The sequence below is a fragment of the Pezoporus occidentalis genome, unplaced genomic scaffold (assembly GCF_034315485.1).
Source record: "Pezoporus occidentalis ecotype Australia unplaced genomic scaffold, CSIRO_AGI_Poc_V1 ctg27, whole genome shotgun sequence".
NCBI lineage: Eukaryota > Metazoa > Chordata > Aves > Psittaciformes > Psittacidae > Pezoporus > Pezoporus occidentalis.
Genome location: NW_026914611.1, coordinates 3,476,475 through 3,502,209, shown reverse-complemented (window position 1 = coordinate 3,502,209; position 25,735 = coordinate 3,476,475). Strand labels below are relative to the sequence as shown.

Here is a 25,735-nt window from a genome sequence, read left to right as displayed (position 1 = left end):
AAAATTCTTCTACTGGGTTTAAATGGAAGGAGAACCAGGACACTAGTTTCAGCAATAGTTATAAGGTGGAAAGTCCAAATTAGGGTTTCAAAACTGCACCTCAGACAGCAACACTCACATCTTGCTAGTGTCAATGGTAAGTCTCCAGGAGATCTAGAGCAGTGCATAGAACAACCATATGCTGTAATTCTGTGACAAAAGAACACACCTCATATGTGCATTTCAAACTGAAATAACACTCCACTTACTAAACTGTCCAAGCTAAATACAGTCATACTTGTCTTTTCTTTTTGTTTTGTTTTACTTTTGCTTTTGCTCAGTGTGGGTGGCATAGAGAGAAGAACACATGCCAGCAAAAGATTTATCTTCAATTCCAACAGACTAGGTATATAGCTTTGTTTTTGTAGAAAGTATGACAGATTGTACATGGATAGGGAAAGCAGAAGAGAACAGAGCCCTTTTGCAATAAAAAATATACTAGTGAGCAACTCTGCAAATAATACCAAACATGATAATTTCTTCTAATGAAGAAAGACAAAGCCACACGTGAAGTATCACTTATCCTGATCCATATCTCAAAGAACACTTCAGTAAGGAAACAAAATGTAAGTATAAAACTATCCTGTTCAGTATGTTGGTGAAACACATATCCCTGTGTTGCTCTTTGACCCATCTACTGTATGCTGGTAAAATTACCGTATGTCATGTTTTGAAAATACAGAACACATTATGCTTTGCCTGAAAATGTTACACCTTTCTGATGAGATGTATCACTAGTAAAGAGAATCCAACATACAAACAGTTGATTTTGGCAAGAAATTTTAAACTTAGGATACTCATTACTTCATGATCTTACATTTGAAATATTTATCAAGTGTTTATTCAGAAACTATTAAAAATCACATGTGCTGGGATACATATGACACATCAGCTGTCCCATCTTACAGTGATGCTGTGTTTATGAATATCCTTGCCATTGCCTGCTGCCCAAAGGGGTAAAGTATAATGTGTACAGTCCATCATTTGGTCTTTCAGGATGCCAGTAAACACGTGGATCTGTACAAGTGCAATTATACTTGACTAAGCAATCAGAAACTGGCTACAACAGTTATAAAATCAGTATATTTTGGTTAACTAATAAAAATTTAAAAAAAAAGAGAAGTCAAGAACTGACAAATCAAAAATTAAACACACTTTTTTCCTGCTAAAATGAATGCCTTCTACATGCCCCTTACTAGTTTGCCCAACCAGATGCCTAAGCACAGGTTGTTAAAAGGTGTGTTTTTAAATAAACTTTTTTTTTTTTCTGTTGTGATCAGATTTTGTCTTGGATTGTCTGTTAAGATTCGGTCATAATTAGCATTATTTGTAATGATTTAAAACATCCTTATGATACAGTATCAGCTTTGGGAAAAAAAGCTCTCAATGTAGTGCAAAACTTTAAAGCAATACACAGACTCTGGACCCCATCCTGAAAAAAGAGGAAACACTTAAATGTCCCAGTAGTTTTAGTTGTAAGAATAGCTCTGCATCTTCTATCCTGATCTTTTGGGCATGTGACTAACTTTGCTCAATGAGTGAGTCTATGAGACTATACCCATTGGTAGAGTTTTTCATATGTTTAAGTGCTTGCAGGATGAAGGCCTAAACTTGGGCTTCTTTCACAAGTAGACATACTCAAATGAGTAAGAATTTGCAGGACTAGGCCCTAAAATAGTGAAGAGAAATGCTAATGTACATATAAAAATAGGTGCTACAATAAAATATTTTTTATATTTCATCAATAAGTTATTTTCACTAACCAGTTATGGATCATATATCTCTGCACTTTAATGATTTGCCCACATCTACAGTGATCCTTTTAAAGATCATAATGTATTTTAATTCAAAAGTCCAGAAAGTATACAAACACATCCTTAAAAAAAGGAAACATTGTATTAAAGTTGGGGTGTGCTAATATCTCCATAAAAGCCATTTAGACTCGCCCATGGATAAAAGGGGAAAATGTGCGCTGCACTCTTCAACCAGAAAAAAAACCAAAATTAAACAATGTCTGTACAAAAACCTAAAGTGACCATGCCTTTCATACTTGTAACCTTAATATGACCTGACAAGACCCTCCTGCCACCTTCCCCCAAGCATGCATGGATACACACACAATGGCAGTGCTGTGCCCAATGTATACAATAGGTGGTTTCTTACTTCCAAACACACTACAAACTGAGAAAAGGGAAAAAAAAAAAAAAACACAACTGAAAATAAACAGCACACCCTTTCATATTCATTCCCCAAAGCTGAAAAATCCTGTGCCAAGGCACTTCACCCTACAATAAAATGAATTAAAGGGGGGAAACAGGAGGTGGGCGAGGTGGGGGGAGGTCAGCATTTACGTTTCTTTGTTTTGCGTGTGGTTGTTAAATACAAATACTCTAGAGAAGGAGCTGCTGTGGCTGGCGGGAGGATCGGAGGGCAGAAGGGGGAGGGGGGCTGTTTCTCAGAACTGGCTGAATGTGGTCTGTTTTTCCAGCACTTCGAGGTAGTCCGGCTCTGCATTTAGTTTTGCTTTTAGCTCCAGGTACTCGTTCCTGTTGGGCTCTACATAGACAGTACTCGGGGGGGTGTAGAGCACTGTCTCCCGGAGCCTACCGTCCCCCGGGCCCGGGTGCAAGTACTGTGGGGCACGCCTAAGGTCATAGTTGGGGGAGTAGGTGTATGCAGCGGGGAGTTTGGGGTAGTCGGGGAGGGTGGACCCGGCTGTCCCCAGCGTGGAGGACGAGGAGTGCTTGTCAGGCTCCAAAATGCCCCTGTAAAAGCGGTCGGCGTCTTGTACCGGGGACAGCAGCTCCTCCCGCGGCTCGATGGTGCTCACGCTGTACGCGGGGCTGCGCACCGGCGCGTCCTCCCCGCCGGGCGCTGCCGGCGGCGGGGGGGCTGGGGGAGACGGGGCACCCCCGCCGGGCTGCAGAGGGTGGCTGCTGTAGGTGACCTTGAGCTCGTGGAGGTCTTTGTAATCCTCGCCCGCGTTGCCCTCCCGGGAGCGGTAGATGGGGTTTTTGCACATGTGGCCCAGGGGGTGCGGGATGTACTCGTAGACGTGCCCAGCGGGGGTCTTAACTTTGGGCAGCGCCGCGCCCCCCCCGCCGCCTCCGCCGCCGCGGTGGGAGGGATGCTGCTGGAGGTGGGGATGGTGGTGGTGCTGGTGGCCGCCGCTGTAGACGCTGTACTGCATGTTGAACGAGCTCACGTCGGAGTTGTTGGCGCTGGCGTGGTCGCCCTGGCCCTTCTTGCGCCGTTTCATCACCAGGACGAAGAGCCCCGCTGCCACGAAGACGGACATGATAAAGACCAGCAGCAGACTGAGGATCAGCACCGAGAGCGGCACCGAGGAGCTGCCGCCGCCAGCGCCGCCCGCGGGCGCGGAGCCACCCGCCGCCGCCGTGCCGTTGAGACGCACGGTGGAGGAGGACGGGGTGGTCCTGGCCGGCAGCTGGCCCGGGGAGGGCGTCGGGGTGGAGACCACAATGTCGGAGTAGTCAGGGCAGAGCAGCTCAGCCCGGACAGCCCGCATGTCGCTCTGGGCAAACTTCTTCGGGGACTCGCAGATGACCTGGTCCACCAGGACACCAGTGTTGAGCTGCTCCAGCCACAGCTTCATGCCCACCACATCGCAGGTGCAGTCCCAGGGGTTCTCGTGAAGGTCTATCTGCAGCAGGGATTTCAGCTGGTCCAGCACCCCACTCACGGGCAGGTAGGAGAAGTGGTTGCTCCGCAGGCTCAGCCTGTAGAGAGACAGACCAGAAAAAATGTTCCCTGGCAAAGACCTCAGCAGGTTGTTGTTCAAAAACAAGAGCTGAAGGTTGGGGACAGATTGGAAGGTGCCCGCCTCTATCTCCCGGATGACGTTGTACTGCAGGAAGAGGTACTGCAGGCTTTGCAGCCCATAGAACAGCTCTGGGCTCAGATGCTCAATCCGGTTCCCATTCAGATACAGCCTTCTCAAATTAGTTAAATCCCCAAAAGCCCGGTCCTGAATGACCGAGATACGATTATTGCCCAAATGCAGCAAATCTAGCCCAGTGGCATCCACAAAATCTGCCCTGCGTACCAGCGCAATGTAGTTTTCCGTCAAATACATCTTCTTAGGATTATAGGGTTTGGGCTGCAGTTCAGAAATGCTCTCTATCTTTCTCTCCTGACAATTGACATTGAGGCCCAGGTCAGAAATCTGCAAGTTGCAAGTGCAGGCGGTGGGGCACTCCAAAGGCACCGGGGATTTGGTCTGGTAGGCAATGCTGGGGCCATAGTTGCTGTATCCCAGGTCTTTTGAGGGCAGGCGTGAGGTGGGGCGCACCCTCGTCTTGTTGGGTTGGCGGGTGCCTTTGGGGGGCTTCAAAGGGGATTTGTAAACAGCTGAAGAAGAAGTGGCCACGGAGTTGACTGAGGCTGGGGTAGTGTGGAAATACCCTGTAGTGCTCAATGGTGTCTGCGGTCGCATTTCATAATCTGAAATGAGCCTCCTGGGGCAAAGCTCCTGCTTGGAAACTTCATCCAAGTCTCGACCATGTAAGCGGAAAGGGGTCTCACAAACCACATCTCCCACCAGAGCAGAGTAGGAGATACTGTCCAGCCAATCCTTTAGAGAAATCAACTCGCAAGAGCAATTCCAGGGGTTTTCCTCCAGCTGCAGCTCCACCACTTTATCCATGTGCTGCAAAAGGCCCACATAGGGCAGCAGCTTCAGCCGGTTACCCCTCAGGTCCAGGTGAGTTAAGGGCACAAAACGGAAAAGGTTGTTGGGCAAACTGGAGAGGAGGTTATCATTGAGAATCAGCACTTGCAGCAAATGCAGTTTGCTGAAGGCATTGGGTTCAATGACACTAATGTAATTGTAATCGACCTGTAGGTATTCCAAACTCTCTAGCCCAAGGAAAGTGTCATCCCGTAAAAGTTCCAGCTTGTTGTTGTTCAGGTGCAGCCTCCTTAAGCCTCTCAGACCATGAAAGGCCCCAGTTTCGATGTCTTGTATGTCATTGCTCCCGAGATGCAAAATTGAAGCCCCTGTGTAATTGACAAACTGGTTCGGGTACAGCCTGTTCAAAAGGTTCCCGGACAACAAGAGGTGGTAGACAGGGAACCTTGGTGGACTGATCTCAAAAAGGCTGATGATCCCTCGGTTTTCACAGCTCACCGTTAAGATGCTGTCCTTCTCCTCACAAGGACAAGCATTATCACAGATTTCCCCATAATATTCGATGCTTTCTGCCCATGAAAGGACTAGCGATGTTAAAGCAAACGCGATCGTCTGCAGCATCCAGATATGCATTTTTTTTTGTTGAGGTCCTGTTCTAAAGTTACTGTAGAACAGCAAGCGTACATTTTATTCCCTGTAGGATAAGGAGAAAAAAAGAAAGAAGCATAATAGCACAGCCCCATAAAATTTAAAATGGAGACATAGTTTATGTATATCTTCACTAGGGTAGAGAATGCAGAATTGTTAAGCAAAGAAAAAAAAAACCCAAACAACTGTCACTTCTAATTCCCACACTTTCAAAAACTGGATGACATGCATTGATTAAAAGGTTGATGGGCAACTCCTAGCCAGTCAAATGCCTGCAGTGCTTAAAAAGGTAAGGTCAAAGCAGGAATTATCCTGGTTCTGTTCATGTGGGGTGCATTTCAATGCTTCCTTGGATTTCTTCTTCATGACCAGCCCCATAAATATACATAAAATGGCTGTCAGTTCAGTTTCACGGTTCTAATTTAAGAGAATAAGAAGCACCATTTTACGAGGTTTCCCACCTCCCCCGTTACCCGACTCCCCCTTCCCTTCAGAACCTCTCTGGTGAACAGCGCACCAAGGTCTTCCCCTCCTTCCACCTCGGTTTTTAACTGGTGGTGGAAATGCCATGGTAAGAATCCCGAGAAAAACACTCAGTGCTGAAAACGGCAGCTTAATTCAACAGAGAGCACACTGACACATTCCCCACATCACACATTCCTTAAAACTCTTCTATGCCTTCCCCCCCCCCCCCCCCATCTCTACATTTACAAAGCACACGCCCACCCACACAGACATGCACACACACACGCCCCCCCCCACCTTACTTTTGTGGAGGAATGCTTCAGTAATGAGATTAAACACGTTAACCTCCTACTTCAGTGCACTTAACAGTTCACTTTGCCAAGAGAAATTCTGTATCTTCTCACAGTAATTTTAATTGATTTTATGATACATACCACCCCCCGTGAGTTATGCACAATAAAACAGAGCTGACCACCAAGCAGAGGTCTTCGGTTCTTGCACACACATACATACACACAGAAAGACACACAGACTTAAAGGAAATGTTTTAACCACTCACCCAAAATTTGTGAGAAATGTAAAACACACGGATCATCTTCGTAGTCTCAGCCATATCTGACATAGCGCTTATTCCCAACGTTCTGCAAAACTAGCCTGGTAGAAGTGGAGAGATCTAAATAGGTCTCATGGAAATGTCTCATCGCCAACACTCCAAGCATCAGAGTTACTGATTATAAGCAGCGATGACTGTCAGTACTCTTCATCCTTTAGGGGAGAAGACACCCAGGCTGATTAAATGCCAAGGAGAGGTGGAAGGGAAACCCTACCATTGACCTAGGTCAGTAATTTAATACCCAGATTTCACCTAGCTGCAAACAAATCCCATTTCCATTCCTTCTTTCAGTCTTTCTGACTCCTTGTGGCTTTCTTCTACTAGCCTAAAAGCAGTATGACTAGGGAAAATAAAAGCACTGTGTGTCTCAGTAGGGGAAGACTAATAAACCATCCAGGCTTAAATGCTGGGATATTGGAGCAAGCTTGTATTTTCTACTGTCCACCTCAGAGCTCCAATCCTCATGACACAACTCTGCTTTGGAGGAATGCATCCAAAATCCCGGGAAGTCTCAGTACTGCAAGACATCTCCTGTGGCATCAGGTTCAAGGCTGCAAACCTAGCACTTGCAGCAAAGGCAGTCATGCAGCAAGAAATCGGAAGTCTGTGAATCTCTCTCTGATTCTGACCAGACGTCAACTGGATCGGAATTACTCAAAGCAAAAGGCTTCACTGCATGAAGGCAGCAGAAATATCACTCAAAGGCATGTATCTAGCATATTCTCTCTCAGCTTGATCAGATCCATTCATCCATTAACCAACACTTCTTCGGAGGAAAAAAAAAAAAAGCCTTTGAAAACCTGCCTGGTCAATGTTCAACTCCCAGGCATTTTACAACTTTAATTCAGTTATGGTTAGTAAAGGAGGCAAATACAGTATTCCCTCTGTCCTCCTTTCTCCCTTCCCCTGAAAAAAAAAGGAGGGTGGGGGAGGTAAAGAAAATAAAGTTGTAGCTGGCTGTATGCAAGGTTGCAATCCCGCCCTGGAAACCCTCTGTGATGACTGCGTGCTGCTGTTCGCCAGCTCCCTACAGAGGTTCGGATTGGGGGGGGGAGGGAAGATGGGGGGTGACGGGGGAGGGGAGAAAAGGAAAGGGGTTGCTTGCATCGGGATTTTTCTTGTGTGTGGGTTGTTGGTTTTTTTTTTTTCCCCCGAAGAGTTCAACCCTTAGATTACCGCACTGCATATTCGGCTCGAAGCAGCTTTCAATACAAACGACAGCAGCAGTAGCAGCCCCAGCCGGGCACCGCCGCCCCACCGAGCAGCACCCAGAGTTGGGAGAAACGGCTTGGGGAGGGGGGGGGGAACAGGGACGTGGATGGAGGAGGGTTTGGGGGTGAAAAGCAACAGCGAAGGAAGACCGGGGGGGGGGGGGGGGGGGGGTAGGAAGAGAAGCGGAGAAAGAGAGCGCGAGAAAAGTAAGCCCCGGTACTTACTTCGCCCGAAATCCCCAGGGCCCAAGCATGGTGGCAGCCCATAAAGATGCCTCCCCGCTGCGCGGGCGCTGCGCGGAGCCGCCGGGGCGGCGGCGGGTATATGGCAGCAACCGGGAGCGCGGTGCGGAGCGCGCAAACACCCCCCCGCACTCGGGCGGCGCTGAGACACTAGCGCTCGCACAGGGGCGCACACACACACACACACACACACACACACACACACGCGCACACGCGCACACGCGCACACGCACACACGCACGGGAGCGCGCACACGCTCGCGATCTCACACTCACACACGCGCGGGAGCGCGCCCGCCTGCCCGGGCAGCCGCGGGGGGCGTGCGCCCCCACCGCACTCCGGCACGCGCCCGCACGGCGGGGGGATGGTGGGGGGAGGATTTGGGGAGGAGACAGGCCAGCGAAGCGTCACGATCAAACCGCAGTCGCTGAGCGCAGCGAGGGGGGGGGGGGGGGGGGGGGGCGGGGGGGGGGGGGGGGGGGGGGGGGGGGGGGGGGGGGGGGGGGGGGGGGGGGGGGGGGGGGGGGGCGGGGGCGGGGCGACGGCGCTTTGCGGGGGGCTGAGCGGGGCGGGGGGTGCTGAAAAGAGAGGGGCGGGAGAAGGAACGGGAGTGTGGGGGAGCCGCAGGGAAGGGCCGCCGCTCGGGGCGGTGGGGAGGGTGTCCGCCGCTGGCGGTGCGGAGGGCAGCCGGCTCCCCTCGGCGCCGCGCATCGGTACGCGCGGTCACGGACACGCCAGGCACGCACATGCCGATACTACTGCTCCTCCCGTGGTTTACTCGCACTTTGCCCGGCACGGGCCAACTTTCCCCGGACGCTGGCCCCGTTCCCCCCCGCAGCCCTGCCCCGGGCTGTATTCCCGGCAGCCCGAGGTAGGGAGCGGGCGGCAGCGCCGCCTGCCCCATGCTCGCCCTGCAGCGCTCGCTGCCTGTGGCTGAGCGGCACGGAGCGGGTGGCGGGAGCCGGCGCTGCTGAGCGTGCGGGAGCCTCGGCTGCACCCGCGAAAACCGTGGGTAATTGCGTGGTCGCGGTGAAAGGAAACGGCGGGTTTCGTTGCACGCATCCCGCGAAAGCGGGGTTCCGGCTGGGCGTCGGGTTCGTTTAGCTCGTCCTTCCCCCTCTGCCCACCCTAGCCACGGGGCATAGGGGGGCGTGGTGGCGACTCTGCCGACGACCCCCGTTCCCCTCCCCGGGGAGGCCGCGGGCTGCCGCTGCGGGGCGGTGAAAGGCGATGCTATGCCGCCCGGCGCCGCCAGGTGACAGCGCAAGGCGGCGGGTGAGTCGCGCGGGAGAGAGCGGGGCGGCCCCGCGGGAGTGGACAGGCCAGCATCGCGGGGTGCGGCGTTTCGGAGAGCGTCGAAGACAGGGAGCGAGGAAGTAGGCGACGCTTTCCTGGCTGTGCTGTCTTCGTTGGTTTATGGGAGAGCTACCGTTATTCTGGTGGTGTGCAGAACACGGAGGTTTTTCTGTGCGAAGCTGGCTGTAGCAGCGGTGATGTGTGATGTGTTTTACGTTTACCTTTAGGTGTTTTAGTTTCCTCTGATCTTCAAAAGTAGAAAAGGTAATTTAATTGCATACACTCAGAGATGCGTATATGCTCGTATTTGTGTATTCATTATTGTTCTGCGCTGCATATGTTTTAGTAGGTAAATCAAGTAGATTTGCAGTAACACAAAGTACATCCCATGTGAACAGCGCATGGAATCTCGCTTTAGCTCAAAGGTAATGCTAGACATAGTTGTGCCTTCATGGGTTTTCTAGTGCCCAGTGAAGAGGGAAGAACACTGCATGTGATGCATGAATTCATCACGGGTGTATCTTCAGCAGAGCTTTTAAGTCCTGTCTTAAACATCCCAACATGCTAAACCCAGGGATGATTGTGAAAAATCAGCTTCTTCTTCATGTTCAGCCTTCCCCAAAAGATGTATTCTTCTCTTTGCAAACATAATAGGAATGTGACTCAAGTCCTCCTTCCCTAGGCCTCAAATAAGCAAAATCTGGTGTTTAGATAGACAACAACATTCTTACATAAACCAGTTATATTTCTGACTTTGTAGAAGCTTTTGGAAAGCTTCTCAATGGGAGAAAGTACTTCTGTTATTAAAGAATTTCTGATATTCCTGTTTTGATGCAAAACCAAGTTGATTCAGTGGAAGTTTTTGAATGGCTTTAGACTGAGTTCTAAGATACTACTTTTGGGCAGGAGAAGAGTAGTAAACCACACTAGGCACTGCCCTCTGTTCCCCAACTTTAAAGCTTTTCTGATAATCCACATGAAATTTATGATGTTAATGGAATAAGCGTAATTCACAGGTAATAAATAGAGATGATTTATAGGAGTTTCTTATGACTTTGATATTTTTGAAAAACATTTTTGTTTTGAACTAGTAATTCTGTATTTTGAATACGTGGGATTTTTTGCATATATGCTTCCGGTTTTCAGGCCTCTCATAGCATCTGTCTGTGTTTCCACGCAATTTTTCTTCCTGACATGCAAAATTGGACACACATAAATACTTTTTTATTCATAAGAGAGAAAGATATTTTAAGTAACATTGGCAGCTAGGCTGTGCTTTTTCAACGAAACTGTTCTGGAGAAGTTGACATTTCATAAACCTGAAATCGGGTTAAAGACTATCATGGAAAAGTCAGTATTGTACACATGTTTCAGTTTAATTATTCTGGTCCTGTGCTAATGAGATATTTGAAAGTGTAATGAATAGAAATCCAATTTACTAAAATCTTATTTCTAAGTTGTTAGACTGCTAGATTATTCTAGTAGCACACACGAGGCTTAAATAGTTGTTGGTGTAGAACTATGATGCTGTTGTTCCATTCATTCTTATTCTGATTAACATTATATTTTTAGTTAAATGTCTTGAAGTTCTGTGGAGTTTTGCAGAATATTTATTTGTATATGCGTGACTGGCATGAAAGGACACAGCGCTGTATTCCTTGCTGATTTCAGCAAGGAATTAGACTCCATTTGAATGGAGGCTACATAGTCTGAAAGTATTCCTTACATTGGAAAGCTAGATCTGAATATCTGAACTAGAGCTGTCATCATAAACCTGAGCACTTGAGCATCAAACAATAGATGTCACTGAATTTATGAGAAATAAAGAGTTATTTATTACTATAGTGTGTTGCCTTTTGGTAAGCTCTCTCTCATATGCCTTTTATTAAACCAGGAGTTCCTAAAAACCTTTAAACTGAAAAAGGAAGAAACTTGGAAGTAACTCATACAGTCCTCATACGGAATACAAATAGAGGTATGTGAATGAGGATGGAACAACAGAAAAGAGAGCTAAACGAAGGGATATGATGAATACATGGATTATTTCTACAACAACTTGTAACTCTACAGATTTAGCCCATTTGTATAGTACTTCAATCAGTAAGAGTAGCAGAAGTAGTTGATACAGTGTTTGGAACCAGACATTATGGGAAAACAGGAACACAGAGGTACCAAAGTAATGAATTAAATGCATTGGAACCAAAAAGGTGGTAAAATAATTTCATGTTAATGCACTAAAAACTGTTAAGGAGTAAAGACTGTTGAGCAATAGCGTGATAAAGACGTTAATTTTGAGGGTGAAGATGAGATAGTGTCTGCTAGAATGAAAATTATTCGGCAAAGGGTAGGAAAAAAAGCTTCATGGGGATGCAATTTATTATGAATCTGCTGGTACAAATTTAATCTGTATAATAATGACTACAAATACAGGAAAAAAGGGTAACAAGATCATATGATTATGCAGATTTGTGTGATTTCTCATAGGCAAATATCAGAAAAAAAATCAGCCAATGATGTTGGGGATGATATGAGTTTGAACACAGTAGAAGATAGCTTCTATGGAACAGACACTGAGCAAGTGAGAGGCAAGGATAACTTAGAATTTATTTTAGTTAATGATAGGATCTGCGGAAAAAAAACCTGATGTCAGAAAATTGTCTTTAATCTGGTGGTTTTGAGCTTTTCCACTTCATGTGAAGTTGCAAGACAGAAGAATGTGGAGGATCTGTAACTGCAGTCTAGTATTAAAGAAAGGCAAACCGAGAAACAAAAAAGTTTAGTGAGATAGTCTTGAGGAGGATCGTCAGAATTATTTTTCAGGTAAGGCATGATATTACTTTATGCAGAAAAAAAGAAAAAACAAATCAAAAAAACCCATCAAAGATTATTGAAAATTTACATTGGGGGAGAAAAAAAAACATCCCAACCCAAAAAAAAAAAAAAAAAAAACAACAAAACACTTTGAAGTAACAGGGATGAAAAAGAATTCCCAGAAGGTAAAAATCTTAAGCAAGTTAATAAGGGCAAACACAAAAGCTATGAAGAATGAAAAAAAGATACTGATTAGCAAGGAGAAATCTGCATTAATAATAGGAAGGTATAAAACCAAACTGAGAATGAGGAGAAATCTTACTAACCAAAACTTGCACAGAAAATTGAAACAGTAAGAAAACTTCTGAAGCCATGCAAATAAAATGAGAACTGAAAAAGTGGGGTGGATGTTAGAGGATTCAGTGGGTATTAAGAATAAAGTAGGCCTGGACTAAATAATTACTGGAAAAGTTGCCTCTGTTTCTGGCAAGACTGTGTATATAAATTTTTATGCATAATGAAAGTAGGAATAGGGCAAGAGAAATCACATCATCAGCATATCTGGTACTGTGTGACACAAGCATTTGGTCCAGAAAATTTCTGTCTTGGAGCGCTGAAACGGTCGACAGATGAACTGCAAGTCCAGAAGCAAGTCCAAAATTTCCAGTAAGTGTAGGCAAGGGGACAGTAGGTAATGAGAGGGGACATACTTGAATGGATGCAAGTCTTTAGTGGAGTTTCTTAGTGACCAGTTTTGAGCTCAGTACTTCATAATACACTTATCACTGATTTCAGCGTATAAGGCAAGCAGATCTGACTAGAGTTTGTAGACCATACAAAACTAGAGGTGTTGCTGAGAACCAGATAATCAGACAAGAAAAGTTGTATATATACTCATATGTATGTATACATGTATATATATATACACATACTTACATATTTGTGTCTGTATTTATGTTGAGATACGTATATATGTAAATATATATACACTGTATAAGCATTTACAAATTTATTGTTACTGTCAATATTTTACCATGACAATGTTTGTTTATAAATTTAATTAATTTGTATATATTTACTCTTTTATTTTGGCCTCACTGAAAGGAATGGTGTGAATCTACAGACTCACGAGTGAAAAATTTTGCTGTAAAATGAGAAGCTCTACTTTTATACAAAATTCTTAAAATCTGAAGGTAGTGATCAATCAGTGACTGTATGTTGCCATTACAAATCAAGTACTGCTGTAAAGGGAAAAGAGAAATGTGATTCTACAATGTATTAGGCAGGGTTGTCCTAATAGTTGGGAAGGCGTTAATACTACTGTAAAGGATGGCCTTTTTCATGAGTTCCTGTTGTATTATGCATGGTTCTAGTCAAACATTCAAAGAAGATCTTTAAATGAAATTTAAAGATTAGAAAGAAACTAGAGTAATTAGGGCATGGAAAATCTGCCTACATGCGAGACTTTTTTTTTTCTTTTTAAAAAGGCACACATAGCCAAATACATATTGAAATGACATGTGATTTGTTACAAATGGATTTTCAGTTAAATACTAAAAAACAGAAAACGTGAACTAAAGAGTGATGTTGGCATGTCATCAAATATTTATATATTGATTATATAGCCTACAAATGTGAAGAAATTTATTGACAGACTTAAAAGTGATATACTAGAAAGGTCTTCCAGGTAGGTATCAGGCCAATAAACCAAAGCTGTTTTAAGGTAGAACTTGAAAAGCTTGCAGAAAAAGTTATGTAATTGAATGGGACAGCTTCTGTTAGGAAAGTGACATTTGTGCTAAGTTGGGAAGGAAAGGGATTTTTGAGGAAGATGGAATAAGGTTGTTCTACGTTTGCACTTTATCTGTTCTCTGCCTGAGGGCTTACTGCAGGCGCTCAGGTCAGGAAAGATGTTTTCTCCCCTTATTGTATAATTTAGATCCTGAATTCTGTTAGTTTATTTCTTTCTTTTGTTCTCCTTTGTAAAGTGGGACATGTTTTAATTCATAGAACATTTTACAAACAATTTACAACATATTTCCCCTCCTATTGCAGGGGCCTCTATACATAGACCATTGGCTTTGCCCTTGTTCCTCTTTTTCCTCAGGGAATAGTAAAGGTCTGTCTTTTGGTTGTTACTGCAAAATTAAAGGTTCTGAGTCAGTCTGTAGAGCGTTGTTTTTTTGTTGTTGTTGTTGTTGTTTTTTGTTGTTATTGTTTGTTTGTTTTTTTTCACTGGATATCTGGTAATAGTATGGTAACCCACAACTGAGGGTATAAATACTTAGATAGTCCCTTCCAGCTCCTTGTTCCTGTGCTTCCCATTATACTTCTTATGAAAATCATATTCAACTCAGTTCCATTCTCCCAAAAATACTAGCTAAATTTCCAGCATTTTCAATAGGACATGGCATGGATTAACTGACATATAGGAAAAAAATATCTCTAAACTTTCATAAACTGTTGTGCCATTATACATTAGACTAAAATTTTCATCTCTCTTATCTGCTTCCTACTTTTAGGATTATAAAATAATAAATATTTTATTATATCAGATATGTCTAATATTAGGTATCTAAATCTATCCATAGTAACTGAAATAAAATGATTATGATTTCATGTGGATCTAAGTGCTTCATCTGGGATAACATCTTAGTTTTTCTGATGGAAATTGTAGCATAGGAATTATACAGAGATTTATTCATATTTGTACACACAGGGGTAACCCTAATGTACAAATCTATTAGGTTATTCTTTTCATTCTGCTTTAAATTTCTTACAGTAAGTAAAACCAATTTAACCAGAGAAACTCAGAGGATTACCAAGTGTTTTCTGTCTTAATGGTTTAATGGTTAAAACATTCAATATGAGGAGCTGGGTTAAAATTTTGACTCCAGATTAATTATTAGAAATTTGAATATGGTGAGTATACTATCCCTGAAACATAGAGACTGGCCTATCTTGTTCCTGTTCACTTTGGGTAAGTTAACTATCCCATGGTTAAGTATTTTTCTGGAGCAAAACAATCAAGAGAGGTCAGAAATGGAAAATCAGTGATTTTGTATAAATTAGAGTTCAAAGTGACTCAGTAGTAACAGTACTGATGTGAATCTTAATGTCTATGAAAACATTGCTGTCTAGTTAATTGTTATTGGCAATAAAATTTACAGTAAGGAATGTGGATCCTTAAGGCACGTGAAGGTATCCAGCAAGAACTTTGGCATCCTCAGTGGTTTCTGAATACTGGATCTAGACACTGTAAATGATTGATAGGAACATGTAAATATATACTTGTAAACTTAGCCCTATTTGACTATAAGTGGGTATGGGTGCTTAGCTTTATGTTCTATTATTTGAATAATTTTGCCTGAGAAAAGTCAGTTGGGTTTACTTTTTTGAAAGTGGTATTTAAGGCAACCTATCTGCATGGGCAGTAATTTGTAACAAAAAAAAAAACACAAACCACAACAAAACCCCCAAAACAAAACCCCAAAACAAAACCCACAACAAACAAGCAAAACCCAACAAAGAAGTAAATCTTCAATCCAATTTCTAAAAACCAAACCCAAACCCAGTCTTACGGATTTCTTCATCATATGTTTAAACATACCTGCAAAATATAAGCATGATACATTAGTTCCACATACCTATATACATGCATTCACTTAATAACATAGAATTGGCTGATTCTTAGTGGGATGATTTGGTCTTTAAGATAAATATGAAGCTTGTTTTACACAATGATAAGTTAAAATCTATTATTATTGATTAATAGGCATTGTAATTATGATGCACTTTATTAAAAGGAAGTGAGGAATGTTTTGGTTTCTTTTCATTTGGTTTGGTTTTTTTTTAAGTAAATAAATTCACTCCAGTAAAAGTACAGAGGCTGTACAATGAACTGAAGTTACATGTTCTGACTATACAGCATGATCTGGATTTCATACCACTAGTGACTCCTCCAGGTCTTCCGAGTCGGGAATTTTCATCAGTTGCTGCCACTAGGTGTCCCTATATGCACCTGTGTGCAGAAAAACGCCTAATGAAAACATTAACTCCAGGAGAAATTGAACGGGAGGAGTAGAAAACATGATAGCAAACTTTCTTTGTGATTTTTAGAGTTGTGTTTGACAGCTATCTTGAGCATTAACGAAAAGAACATATTAATAGATTTGTTTTCAAAACAAACTTTTAAAAAACTGGCTGTTAATGTCTTCTTAGAGTGGTCTTTTTTGTTAATACGTAATTACATATGTAAAATGGGAAAAATAATCTAAAAACATGTCAGTTCAAGTTTTGTATTCAGTATATTTATTATAATTTAAAAATATGCAATTACATATAAAAATGGATTTTCAGATAGTAAATTCTTTTAATTATGTATGTCTGACTGATGAAGAAATATGTGTTGTGATTAGCTTTTCTAGAACTTCCTCCTAAATGGGATGTTTCAAGAATTAAAGGTCTTTGATGTATAGTACAACCATCTAAACCTTACGATTAATGTTTAAATAGATCACTAGTAATATAAACTAATTTGGTTTATACCATAATTCCTTTCATAATCAAGTTGTTCTTAAATGTTATGAAAACATTCTTCTAGTGCACCAATTGTTTAATCAAGTTATCAACCATTAGGACATGAGAGCTTTTAAAATTGTTATTATTACTGCTGTTGTTGTTATTATATTATTTTCTTCCTAAAGTAAAAATGCAAAGAGGTGTGCAAAGAGGTGTGAAGATATATTCTTTCAGTTATAATAAGCAATGTACTTGAACAGACACCTAAGAGGATTAAATAGCTATTTCCTCTAACATCAGAAGGCGTCCACAGAGAGCTGGATTATATTGATTTTGTCTGGAAAACAGGAGTTCTTGAGCAGTGCCTTCTCTTTTTCAAAATACAGACCTTTACTTAAAACAAACAAGCTTTCATCCTTCTCAATAGTATTCAAAACATGACTACAGACTGCTTTTCTAAATCTGCAGTCAGTAATCCTGAAACTAATTCTGATCATACTTGTTTTGAACTTGTAGAGAATGATAATTCCCTTTTGGAGATGTCAGCACTGTTGAACATTTTACTGCTGGACATTTGTTTCACACATAAAATAGACTAAGAATTTGGGATTACAGAATCACAGAATCAGTCACAGAATCACAGACTTGTTCGGCTTGGAAGGGACCTCTGGAGGTCATCCTGTCCAACTCCCCTGCCAAGGCAGGGCCACCTAGAGCAGGTAACACAGGAATGTGTCCAGGCAGGTTTTGAATGTCTTCAGAGAGGGAGACTCCACAACCTCCCTGAGCAGCCTGTTCCAGTGCGCTGCCACCCTCAATGTGAAGTTCTTCCTCATGTTGAGGTGAAACTTGTTTCAGTTTATTGCCACTGCTCCTCATCCTGTCACTGGGTACCACTGAAAAGAGTGGCACCATCCTCTTGGCACCTGCCTTTATGATGTTTATATAAATTAATGAGATCCCTTCTCAGTCTTCTCTAGACTAAACAGGCCCAGCTCCTACATGAAAAGAAGTGGTATAAGGACAGGCCTTTTCTTTCTTTACTCTGCTAACTTGCTAAATGTTGTAACTGATAATCAGTTTTAAATTTCTATACAGTAGGCAATGGGAGCAGGAGAACTGGTGCTCTACCCTGCAAAATGAAGAAATGGAACATGATTTGTGAGCAACGGATTTCAATAATCGTTATAGACCAGTGGAAAACACAAGTAAGCATCTACTTGTGTTTTATTATCAGTAAAGTAACTTAATAATACATGAGTTTTATTAGTTTACCAGTAAAATTATTAGTTTAAGTGAACAATTGTAGTTCTTTATTGCATATATTATCTAAATAAATTATACAGTAGCTTGCAAGACACTAAAAATATAATACAGAGAATAAAAAGAAAAAAGTCATATAACATGATGTCATAACAATATGATACACCTTAGTTAAGAATATCATTCTTAAACATTGTTAGTCTTACTCTTTTGCAAGTTGTAATACACCAGACACCCTTTCACACCCTATGTTAAATTACAGTTACAGGCCTCAGAGGAAAAAATGATGAGCAGTTTATTTCTGCATAGAAGTGGAATCAAAATTATGATTTAATGTCATTTCAGCTCTAGATTTATATATATATGTCCCTGTGGAACCTGAGCATCCTACAAAGCTTAAGTAGAAAGCCACATAGGATTTTAGTATGTTTATTGCTACTAGATGGTAAAATCTAGTAGTGGCAAATGGCATCTGGATTCTCCATTATAGGTATCTAATCAGATAGTATCACTACATATTGCCATGTTACAACCTATGTCTTAGAAAAAGTCAGCTGGAGTGAGAGTGTCAGTCCTATTGAAATTCAGTGTCAATTAAATAGTATGAAGTTACTTAACTGAAAATTTGCAGCCAAAGTAGTAAAAGCAGATGAAGAGAGGTGAAAGGAAATATTATCCCCAGTCTTCATTTCAGGAACTGAAACAAAGTGAGATCAGTTAACTGAAATGTTGCATATGGAATATGGAAGACTTTAGTGAATGAGTTTCATTCATTTCTCAGAACTCCCTTTCCAATATCTCATCCAGAAAATAAATCCTACTGTTAATATAGTAAAATGTTGGGAATGTCTAATATCTTCTTACTTCTTGCTTCAATCATTTTTTTTTAATGCAACTGTATTGCTGAAATGGATGCCAATAGAGAATTTTAATAAATAATAATATCAGTACCTAAATCATAAATTCTGTCTTGCCTAAGATAAACTTTAGCATTTTAAGGCCTATGTAGGCTCTGCAAGCTTCAAGCTTTGTTAGGAAGCTGTCTTCCTTTACAAAATGTTACCTGTTTGTGAAATGCATCCATGAATAGATGGATGCTAAATGAAATTCGTTCCTTCCACTTGAGCTATTTCCCAACTATTGTAGGAAAGGCGAGACATATTGTACTTAGCTTTATGAAATAAAGGCAGACAGGTACTGTGTTTTGACATAGTCTTACTAGGCAGCTATGCGTAGTGTCTAAATCAGGGTAAATTTATCTCCAGTACTGTTCTATAGATAATAGTGTTAGATGGGCATCACTAAAGGATGATTGTACTTACGTGATTGAAAGTCTGCTCTAAATACAGATCCCTGTCTGCTGATTGTGGGGCCATAATGTATTTAGTTTAGTGCCTGGGCTTATACCTAAAATCATGTGGGCTTAATACATTCTTGGTGAATGGTTAGTCAATGTATGAAAAACAGAGATACCTAAATATAACTGTAAAGAGATTAACATATATTTACACTTTTATGTCATCTGTAGTCTTACGTACTTATTATTACAGGAAATATCTTAAGTTTGCTTTAAAAAAATAGTTCATACAGTCACTAGCAAGTGCATATGTAAATTTCTGTATGACTAAGTTTATTTTAGGTAGTTATATCTACAATAATATGTATTTTTCTTTTGTTATTCTGTTAAATTGATGTGAATGAATGCATGGTTTGTGGGATACTGCTGTAAGCATTAATGATGTGATAGCAAACCTGTGTCCCCAGAAGTGGGGTTTTTGTTTTCATTTTTGCTATTATACATAGATTAAAATGTCATGTGGATGCCATAATAAAAATCAATTGCCTTGCTTTGTTCTTATGTTTTCTTATCATAGTAATTTTTATTTATCCAACAAATTATGCTTAATGAGAAGTTTTCTGTTAATTCATATTTTATTTTCTTTCATTATTCCATTGATCTCAATATTTTAAATCTGAAATTTTTTTGTTTGCATACATTTAATAGAGCTCAATTTTTAACATTCACATCCAAGATAAAAATGGAATAAGTGTCTTTGTTAAACTAAATGGAAAAGCATAAAAAAGCCGATAAAAATGTTGTTCTCAGTCTTGCCAATTAAATTTGCAGATTTGGCAGGATATCCAGAACAATGGCTGCCATGAAGTTTATCAGTAATAAATGCTGACTACCACATAATTTAATTTACTACACTAACACCTAATGCTACCATTAACCATACATTTATGCTCTCTTTCTGCTTTTGACAAAACCTGATTTAATTGACTTGTGTGTCCCATAAGTATCTTCACTCCAAACTCTTATCTGGAGGAATGTAGTACTATTGTGAATAACTTTTTGACCCTTGTAAATATCACAAGGCTGTAATTCCTAGTCATTCACTATATGCTGTTTATAGCATAGTCTTTCAGTCAAGAGTATATTTTTAAATATCATATCCATTACTTATATAAAGGAAGAATATTTTCGTCTTGCGAAATAAAAACTTTGTTTCATGGAATTATGTTGCATTATCATATAGTTGTTGAACAGTAAATTACTAAACTTCTATCTGGCACATACTATTTTGATGTTCCTCTATATAATCTTTATTAAACTGTGGCTATGATTTTTACATTTTATCAGTACTTCCAGGTTTTGAGGCATAATAATATGACTACAATTGCTTTTTCTTTGTGTTTTATTGCATAATTTCATAAATTGTTTTTTATTTATGAAATTTATGATTTCATAAATCTTGTTTCATTCTAGACCATATTCTGACATGATGGGTAGCATTTCACTCCACTCATACTATTAGTCCAGGAAAAAAAATGGAAACCCAGTAACAAAATCTGTGAGCAGAGAGACTTCACTTTTCTCTTTGATACTCCTCCATCAAAATTTTGTATTTTCATTCTTTCAAAGTGGTTGTAATAAGTGATATTCACCCCATTTCCTAAATCCTGTCTATGACAATATGCTGCACATATGTGCAGGTCAACATTTAAACCTGAATGACCTATAGGTTCCTCACACACAAGTCTGAATTCTGTCTTGTAGAACATGATGTCAGTGGACAATCAAACAAGTAATACAGAACTTTTAAACTGTTTCAACCAAAGTAAAATATTTTTATCATTATTTATTAAATAATTTTAGTTTTATTATTGCAAGTTAGAATAACATTTGCAAGCCTAAATTAGTTCTGGAGATGCCATACAGTTTTGCTTAATCATTTGCATGCCTGCAGAAGTTATTTATGGCTTTGAATATTTTGCCATTATGGATAGAATCCTTTCAAAAATAGTTTCCATGAATGAAACTGTTAATTAAAGCTGTTTATTTACAGACTGCCAAAGCTTTAAACATCTGACATTAGATAAATTAGCACCTAAGAAAACACATCACTTAGTGTTTATTATTTTCGTTGTTTACACTCTTTTTTTTCTTTACGTAAGTGTCAAGAAAAGTTTGTTGATAATAAAACTTCAATGATCTAAGAAATACATTAAATGATAGCTCAAGTTAAACTTGTGGATAAGTTCAGGGACATACACACTAAAAGGGAGAGGAGATGGACTTCAGGTAAATTGAAATATGATGCAAAACAGCTCCTTTCAGAAGAGCTCTTCTGTGACACCTAACCCTGAAGAGGCAAGAAGTCACTCCTGTGGGAGACTAGTTGTTCTTACTGGAAAAATTCAAGCACAGCAAATAGGTATTGGAGCCTGTCTTGACAGAGGCTTATTTGCTCTAGGCTGCTTCTGTATTTAATGATAAACAGGTGTTAAAAGCCTTCTTAAGAAATGAATCATCCTCTCAAGATAGCTGTTTCTTTCAGTTGACTATGTCCCTTTGCTCCTCAGGGAAAGTAGGGATCTAAGATAATTTAAAGGCTCATTTAAGTGCTGAAAGCTACATGGGGAAAACACAAGTTCATTCAGTCAGCTGATCGGAGCTAGCCTAGCTAGAGCCACAGCCGGCACGCTTCAGCGACCGCGAGGGTCAACGGAGATTAGGAAAATCAGAGGGGATAGCGCAGAGACATCGCGATTCCCGACATCTCCCGATCCCCGAAGCCCCAGCAGCCCTTGCGAGAGAGCGGCTGACGTGGTGGGGGGCGATCCCACGGTGACGGTGACCACTCCCCTGCTGCTTGCCTTGAAAAAGCCTCAGAGAGGGCAGCCGCTGCCCACCGGGTGCAGGGAGGAACAAGCAGGTCCTGTTGCTGACCCTGTTGCTGACCCTGTTGCTGACCCTGTTGCTGACCCTGTTGCTGACCCTGTTGCTGACCCTGTTGCTGACGTCCCAGACTGCGGACCAATATGGTGGCCTCCAGAAAGAGAGCTTGCAGTAAGGTGACTGCAGCAACTCAGACAGAGACCCCGTCCCAAACAGTGGCTGTTCAGGTCTCTGGGTGTAGGGAGTGCCAGAGCCTGCTGCTGCCGGGGGAGGGAGGACAGCATTCCACCTGTGTGAGGTGTGAGCAGGTAGAAGATCTTCTTAGCCTGGTGGCAAGACTTAAGGAGGAGGTTGAGACACTGAGGACCATCAGGGAGTGTGAAAGGGAGATCGACTGGTGGAGTAACTCCCTGGCGTGCCAGTCGGAACGGTTCCAGGGAGATACCTCCCAAAAGGGGAAGGACCCCCTGCCTTCTCACACAGAGGGGGATGGCCCAAGACAGCCCCTGCCCTGTAGCTGTTGCGCATAGGTAGGGGACCAAAAAGACGACGAGGGTTGGAAGAGAGTTCCAGTTCGACGTTGTGGGAAACCCTCCCCCCTTCCTGCCCTGCTTCCCCAGGTGTCCCTCTGTAATAGATTTGAGGCCCTGGATCTTGAAGGAGGGGTAGGTGAGAATGTGGGGCAAGGCCAGCCCACAAGGCCACATAGGAAAAGGGGGTCGACTTTGCACCTCAAGACTGCCTCTGTTAAGAAAGAAAGAAGGGTCATTGTAGTAGGGGATTCCCTTCTGAGAGGAACAGAGGGCCCGATATGCAGAGTTGACCCTCATCATAGGGAAGTGTGTAGTCTGCCTGGAGCCTGGATCAGGGATATCACTAGGGCGCTCCCCAACCTGGTGCACCTGACAGACTACTACCCGCTGCTGGTCTTCCAGACAGGTGGGGAGGAAGCTGCTTCCCGCAGCCTGAGGGGGATGAAGAAAGACTACAGGGCCTTGGGGTGGATGGTGAAAGAGTCTGGGGCTCAAGTGATCTTCTCCTCACTCCTTCCGTCTTCCACTGATGATGTGGGAAGGAATGGGAAGATTCAGTTCATAAACGATTGGCTTCGAGACTGGTGCTACAGGCAGGGCTTTGGATTCTCTGATAACGGCTGGTTTTATAGGGCACCAGTCTGGACAATGACAAGTGGGAAAGGTTTGTCTCACAGAGGCAAAAGGATGCTGGGGCACGAATTAGCAGGGCTCATTTGGAGAGCTTTAAACTAGATTTGAAGGGGGATGGGGTTGTAGCTGGGCTTGCCCCAGTGGGGCAGCGCTCCAGAATTAATCAAGACTGGGAGGCCTCGTATAATCCTAGGGTGAAACTGGTGTACTCAGCTCGCTCCCTGAAATGTCTGTACACCAATGCGCGCAGCATGGGAAATAAGCAGGAGGAGTTGGAAACCTGTGTTAAGTCAGGAGACTATGATCTGGTGGCAATTACAGAGACGTGGTGGGACAGCTCACATGACTGGAATATAGTCATGGAGGGCTATGTCCTTTTCAGAAAAGACAGGCCAGCCAGGAAGGGTGGTGGGGTTGCTCTTTATGTGCGAGAGCAACTACAATGCACCGAGTTCTGTCCAGGGACAGATGACAAGCGAGTTGAGAGTCTGTGGGTGAGAATTAAGGGGCAGGCTGGCAGGGGGGATACTGTTGTGGGTGTCTGTTACAGACCACCAGATCAGGGTGAGGAAGTTGACGAGGCCTTCTACAGGCAGCTGAGAGAGGCCTCACAGTCACAGGCCGTGGTCGTCGTGGGAGATTTTAACTTCCCTGATGTTTGCTGGAAGGACCACTCAGCAACCCAGCCACAGTCCAGGAGGTTCCTCCAGTGTATGGATGATAACTTCCTCCTGCAAATGGTGGATGAGCTGACCAGGAGAGGAGCGCTGCTGGATCTCATCCTCGCTAACAAGGAGGATCTGGTTGAAGCAGTAAGGGTTGAGGGCTGCCTTGGTTGCAGCGACCACGAGATGGTGGAGTTCAGGATCTTGTGTGGTAGGACTAGTAGAATACCAAGTAGAATTGCAACCCTGGACTTTAGCAGGGCAAACTTTGGCCTTTTCAAGCAATTGCTAGGGGAAATCCCATGGGCAAGGCTGCTTGAAGGTAAAGGGGCCCAAGATAGTTGGTTGGCATTCAAGGACTGCTTTTTCCGTGCTCAAGATTGGAGCATCCCGACACGTAGGAAGTCAAGGAAGAGGGCCAGGAGACCTGCGTGGCTAAATAGGGAATTGCTGGGTATGCTCAAGTGGAAGAGGAGAGTTTACAGGTCATGGAAGGAGGGCCTGGCCACTTGGGAGGAATATAAGGCTGCTGCTAGAGGATGTAGGAAGACAGCTAGGAGGACTAAGGCATCCTTAGAATTAAACCTGGCGAGAAGGGTCAAGGACAGCAAAAAGAGCTTTTTCAAATACATGGCAGACAAAACTAACACCAGAGGCAATGTAGGCCCACTGATGAACAGGATGGGTGCCCTGGTGACAGAAGATACAGAGATGGCAGAGTTACTGAATGCCTTCTTTGTCTCTGTCTACTCTGCTGCAGGCAGTCCTGAAGAACCCTGTACCCCTGAGACCTTAGATGAAGTCAGGTCAACGGGGCGGTTTGCCTTAGTCGATGAGGAATGGGTTAGAGATCAGTTGAGCAATCTGGACATCCATAAATCCATGGGTCCAGATGGGATGCACCCGCGGGTGCTGAGGGAACTGGCGGAAGTCATTGCTAGACCTCTCTCCATCATCTTTACCAAGTCTTGGGAAACAGGAGAGGTGCCTGAGGACTGGAGGAAAGCAAATGTTACTCCAGTCTTCAAAAAGGGCAAGAAGGAGGACCCGGGTAACTATAGACCGGTCAGCCTCACCTCCATCCCTGGGAAAGTGATGGAACACCTTATCCTTGGTGCCATCTTAAGGCATATCAAGGATAAGAGGGTTATGAGGGGCAGTCAACATGGCTTCACCAAGGGGAAATCATGTTTGACCAATCTCTTAGCCTTTTATGAGGAAATAACATGGTGGATGGATGATGGCAGAGCGGTGGATGTAGTCTACCTTGACTTCAGCAAAGCATTCGACACAGTCTCCCACAGCATCCTCACAGCTAAATTGAGGAAGTGTGGACTGGATGATCAGGTAGTGAGGTGGACTGCGAACTGGCTGAAGGAGAGAAGCCAGAGAGTTTTAGTCTATGGGGCTGAGTCTAGTTGGAGGCCTGTAACTAGTGGAGTGCCTCAAGGGTCAGTAGTGGGACCAGTATTATTTAATATATTCATCAACGATTTAGATGAGGGAATTGAGCGTACTATCAGCAAGTTTGCTGATGACACTAAGCTGGGAGGAGCGGCTGACACGCCAGAAGGCTGTGCTGCCATCCAGCGAGACCTGGACAGGCTGGAGAGTTGGGCAGGGAATAACTTGATGAAATATAACAAGGGAAAGTGTAGAGTCCTGCATCTGGCAGGAGCAACCCCAGGTTCCAGTATAGGTTGGGAAATGACCTGTTAGAGAGCAGTGTAGGGGAGAGGGACCTGGGGGTCCTAGTGGACGACAGGATGACCATGAGCCAACACTGTGCCCGTGTGGCTAAGAAGGCCAATGGCATCCTGGGGTGTATTAGAAGGGCGGTAGTTAGTAGGTTGAGAGAGGTCCTCCTTCCCCTCTACTCTGCCCTGGTGAGACCCCATCTGGAATATTGTGTCCAGTTCTGGGCCCCTCAGTTCAAGAAGGACAGGGAGCTGCTGGAGAG

The 25,735-nt window shown here is 43.0% G+C and overlaps 2 protein-coding genes across 2 annotated transcripts in view; one reads left to right on the top strand and one right to left on the bottom strand.

Moving 5' to 3' along the window:
• LOC134166689 (T-cell activation Rho GTPase-activating protein-like) overlaps positions 1-25,735 on the top strand; it is a 1,836,444-nt gene that overhangs the window by 248,728 nt on the left and 1,561,981 nt on the right. The window lies entirely within an intron of this gene.
• Positions 1,327-8,197, bottom strand: SLITRK5 (SLIT and NTRK like family member 5). The gene is given in 4 exon segments (XM_062624572.1): positions 1,327-5,329; positions 5,332-5,384; positions 6,363-7,322; positions 7,853-8,197. Coding segments are annotated over 2 exon segments (2,880 nt in total). The 5' UTR covers positions 5,377-5,384; positions 6,363-7,322; positions 7,853-8,197; the 3' UTR covers positions 1,327-2,494.